Source organism: Leuciscus leuciscus, assembly GCF_965113295.1.
Source record: "Leuciscus leuciscus genome assembly, chromosome: 6".
Taxonomy (NCBI): Eukaryota; Metazoa; Chordata; class Actinopteri; order Cypriniformes; family Leuciscidae; genus Leuciscus; species Leuciscus leuciscus.
In genome coordinates this window covers 46524220-46529219 of record NC_138730.1, presented here as the reverse complement: position 1 = coordinate 46529219, position 5000 = coordinate 46524220, and the positions used below count along the sequence as shown (strand labels likewise).

General features: G+C 39.7%; 1 protein-coding gene across 1 annotated transcript in view; it reads right to left on the bottom strand.

The window, feature by feature from the left end:
* onecut3b (one cut homeobox 3b) overlaps window positions 1-1582 on the bottom strand; it is a gene marked incomplete at both ends in the record, with an annotated part of 32641 nt that extends 31059 nt beyond the window's left edge. The window contains one exon of the mRNA XM_082173106.1: window positions 547-1582. Coding sequence (XP_082029232.1) covers window positions 547-1582 — 1036 coding nt within the window. The remainder of the gene's footprint in view (window positions 1-546) is intronic.
* Window positions 1583-5000: the final 3418 nt, after the last annotated feature.

Here is a 5000-nt window from a genome sequence, read left to right as displayed (position 1 = left end):
GTGTCTAACACTCTTAAAAATAAAGGTTCTTTATCGGCATCTACGGCTCTTTATAGAGGAAAAGGGTTCTTTAAGTCAAATCATCTTTATTTATACAGCGCTTTATAGATTGTTTCAGAGCAGCTTTACAGTGATAATAGGAGATTACAGTAACAGAGATTGTTTAGGCTTTACAGCAGATCTAGAATAAAGTTATTGTCCAGATAAAGTTAGTTTTGATTGATTCACTTCTTTAGATTATCTTCCAGCCCGACCTCATCAAAGTGCGTCTGTATACCACGAGTTTTATTTATCGTGCCATTTATAGGCTAAAAATAGTTTTCGCGTGCATATGATACGCACTTTATGGCGTGTAATACGCACGCACTCCTCACCCCTAGGGGTTTACAGTGCGTATCATGCACGCAAAATAATAATAATAATAATTTTTGGCATATAAATGGCACGAGAAATAGATCGTGGTATAGATACGCACTTTCATGAGATCGTGTTGTTTTATCTTCCAGAGTAAATTCCCTAAATCCTGCCGATGTAAAGCTGTCTTACCTGCAAGCCTCAACGCGGACATCCTCTGAAACTCGGGCTCCTGTAACCATTTCCACATCCTTCTGAAAGTCTCGCGCCCGGACTTGAGTTTACTCCAGGGCTTCGGGTTACGCAGGAGATCCGACAGCGTTCCCTGGGAACGACACAAGATCCTCTGTGCGAAAATAGCTTGAGGAATGCTGTATCTCTTGAGCTCTGCTGTGATCCTCTGCGCCACTTCTTTAGTGTTGATCTCCTCCACCTGTCCCGCGCCCGCGCTCTGCGCGCCCCCGCCGCCGTGCCGCTCTCTGTCGGACAGCATGGATCCGTTGCCCTGCGAGTGCATGTGGCTGTGAGGGTGCATGCCGTTCAGATTCGAGATCATACCGTGCCCATGCCCACCTAAACTCCTCAAGTGCTCCTCACTTCGCGAGAGCATCGCCGCGTGCGTCTCGAAGCCGCCCGGCGAGAGCATCTTATCATTGGGAAGGTGCGCGCCCGGCCCGTACGCGGAAAGCGCTTGTTGGGAGTTGTGGAGAGATCCGAGGCCGTTGGAAAGCGGGGATAGTGGTTGACCCATCCCGGACATATCTTTAGGATAATGCCCGTATAAGTTCCCCATTGAAGCGAGGCCGCGATCATCGCGCATGAGCGTGAAACTTCCGCTGACGTTCCCGGTGGCGAGGCGCTGGTGCGCGGCGTGGTGATGCGGGTGCGTGTGCGGGTGCGCGTGATGGAACTTCTCTGAGACCGTGGATATAGGAGGGAGATGTTGAAGAGGTGTGAGAGTGGTGTAAGTGTTGGATAAACTCATGCCGGACTCGCACATGGTCATGGCCGGGTGCAGGTGTCCGGAGAGCGCGGGGTCGCTCCGGTACTCGCCCGCGCCTTCCAGGATCGACGCCATGCTGGACACCATCGCCGAGCGCCCGTGGGACACCAGGTTCCGATGGGAAGCCGACGAGGGTCTTCCGTGCGCGGAATTCATCAAATCCCCCGCTTGCGAGTGCGATGCAACGCCGTGCATGTTTCCAATGTTCTCCATCGTGAGTTCCATCTTTGAAAAGGGAAGGGAAGGGAAGACCTGCACACAAAAATACCGTATTTTCCCCCGCAACGATTTCAAAACCAATCCATCGATTAGAAAGAGTCAGTCAGTCCGACATGGTGCGCGGAAGCTTTTGTCCGGGTTTAATCGCGGAGCGTTCCGTGCGCGTGTGGCTCGTTCCCTGCGCAACAGCGCTTCTACTGAGAGGCGGGACGCGCGTCTGTCTTTGAACGAGAGCGCGCATCTGTGTGTGTGTGTGTGTGTGTGTGTGTGTGTGTGTGTGTGTGTGTGTGTGTGTGTGTGTGTGTGTGTGTGTGTGTGTGTGTGTGTGTGTGTGTGTGTGTGTGTGTGTGATGACGTGCGCTGGCCTCGGTGCTGAAGTCTCGTCTGTTCTACTATCACTGGTGTGTATGAGTTCCCTTTCTCAGCTAAATAAGCTCTCCTAATACACATATCTGACCAATATATAGCACATTATTTATTTAGGTTACACTTTAATTGGTAACACTTTATTTTACAGTGTCATTGTTACATATGTTACAGGTACTATAGTAATAACTATTAATTATTCAAAATTACATGCAACTAAACCAAACCAAATCCTAACTCTAACCCTATAGTATGTGCATGTATATATTACTCAGCACTTAAATGTATAATTACAGTGTAACAAAGACACCTTAAAATAAAGTGTAACCCTTTATTTTAAGATGACGTATAGTTACACAAATAAGTACTGAGCAATATTAATTAACTACATGTAGTTTGTTACGGTTAGGTTTAGGGTTAATTACTTGTAAGTATATGCATATTTTACTATATTAAGTGCATGTAGTAACGTGTCACCTTAAAATAAAGGGTTACACTTTATTTTAAGGTGTCATTGTTACAGTGTAATTATATATTTAAGTACTGAGTAATATTAATTAACAACATGTACTTACAATAGGGTTAGAGTAGGATTAGGATTTGGTTGAGATTTATTATGCATTATTTACTGTTATTAAGTACATGTAACATATGTAACAAGGACACTATAAAATAAAGTGTTACCTTTTTTTAGTATAGATCTATATATACTATCCTTTATATTAATATTTGTATATATATTATAAATATGAATGCTGTTGTTTTTTTTTAAATGAATACGGAAAATGCATATCCATGATATCCAAACAAACGATTATCGCCCTTTTCATAACATCATATTTACGCAACATCAAATATATTGCATGCTAACCATGTTTATACTTGTACATATAGGCCTGAATAACCTGCTCTTCTTACACAAATAGTTTTTATAATTCTTTTTTTAAATGTGCAATTGCTTTGATACTCTATTAGTAGCCTATTGCATTGAATAAATCCACTTTAGTGACCAAATATTTTTTTTTTATATAAATATAATATCCATTGCACTACTTGTCTGACATGATTCCCCACGCAAACCAGCGCGTGTTCCGCGTGTGTGAGAGCGCGTGTGTGTCGCTGATGTCGGGAACAGTCTTCAGTTCTCCTGCGTTGGCACGGAAAGCTTGTGGTTTCTTTCGGGTGGTCATTGATAAATCTGATCGATATATCGACTGACACTGATTAATTATGTTTTTTGACCCGGGCTGAGGGGGAGCACAGGTCAGAAAGTTTTGCTGCAGAGAAGAATGAACGCGACGCGAGGAGGAGCGGCGAACACGGGGGAAACACAGGTATATTTAGCATACAAATAACAGTCATATAATCATATTTGTGTTTATTTGAATTGTGTCTTTGTTACACTGTTATCCTAAATTGAAGTGCTGAGTAATATTACATGTAGGCCTATAGGGTTAGCACTCGGGTTTGGTTTGGGGTTATTTGCATAGTTATGCATATTTTATAGCTATGTAACAATGATATTGTAATAAAAAAAAAAGTGTTACCATATTTTTTAACCTAAACTCGTTTGCTAGATCTTACAGACAGAAATCCAGTTTCTCTCTGATCACAAAACCATTAATATTTATATTATAAATGAATATTAATAGGCGTATATTTATTCGTTGTTTGGTTACACTTTATTTTAAAATGTCTTTGTTACACTGTAATTATACATGTAAGTTCTGAGTAATATTAAGTTACTACAGTGCTCACTATAGGGTTAATATTAGGATTAGGGTTTATTGCGTGTAATTATGCATAAATTATAGTTATTACACATGTAACGTGTAACAACGACACTGTAACATAAAGTGTTAGCGTTTTTTATTTATTTCATTTGGTTGCATTACTCTATATATTAGTTGTATTATTTTATGTGGTAAAGCTGCTAATCTATAATTCTCTAAACTAATCTAGCATGTTGTAAAAATTATTTCTGCCTGATCTGACTTTTTTCACTTGTGTAACATCATTTGATTCCTATTAAATTAAAGTATTGATTTATATTTTTGGCTGGTTGATTTATATAGCCGAATGAAGCATATTTGTATCTTACCTGCAAGTATTATAGTTATGAATATAGCATGATTGCTGTGCATGTGTTGTTCTCCTCCTCCAGGGCTCAGATCAGAGCCAGGCCTGCAGAAGTAATGGCCTCACTTTAGAGCTGTCTTACTCAACCTTACACAAATGAGCTCTGTGTCTTCTCGCTTTAATGTCCCTGTATTGACGAGCGCTTCTATCGGAAATAAATGAGTGTTGTGGAGCCAGTGAATCGGTTACTGTAGGAGCGCTGGCTCCTGAGCTCCAGTATCGGCTCCTGACCCGCGCGTGATGGATGTGCACGAGCCTTTAACTCTCCCGCGCCAGAAACAGCCTCATGTTATGCACTGTACAACTTATGTGTTTATTTACTAAATCAGGATGGAAAGTGCAAATGTAAGCTTAAATGTGTTCGCCTAAACAGGAATCTGGCTTTGTGCACGAGCGCTGCGTAAAACTTCATTGAAAGAGATGGAAGTTATTAAATGCATTTTTTTTTATTTTGTTCTGCTTAAAGTTTATCAGTTGTTTACTTCTTATAACCTACTTACTCAGTCATACTGGAGATGTATTTAATACAAATATATCATATGAACATGTATAAATCATCTGCGTTAAGGCCTGTTGGTCAGTTATTATAATAATAATAATAATAGTATAATAGTATAGTATAATTTTTTATTTTGTAATTTTAACTTTATAAAGGAAATCATGTTTCAACTATTACATTTTACATATTTATTTATTGTCATTTATACCCCAGTTTTGTTTTCTTTAATAATTGTGTTTCTAAATTTAACAAACAATATATTTTCTCATTTCATTCAGTCTTATTATTATTATTATTGTTATTATTTTATAAGCCATGGCTAATTTATTAAATATAGTGAAAGTTTTCAATTAAATAAGTTAGACCCGAATCTTTTGCAATTTTTCGATTTTATTTTTTATTTTTATGGGAACTTTTGCT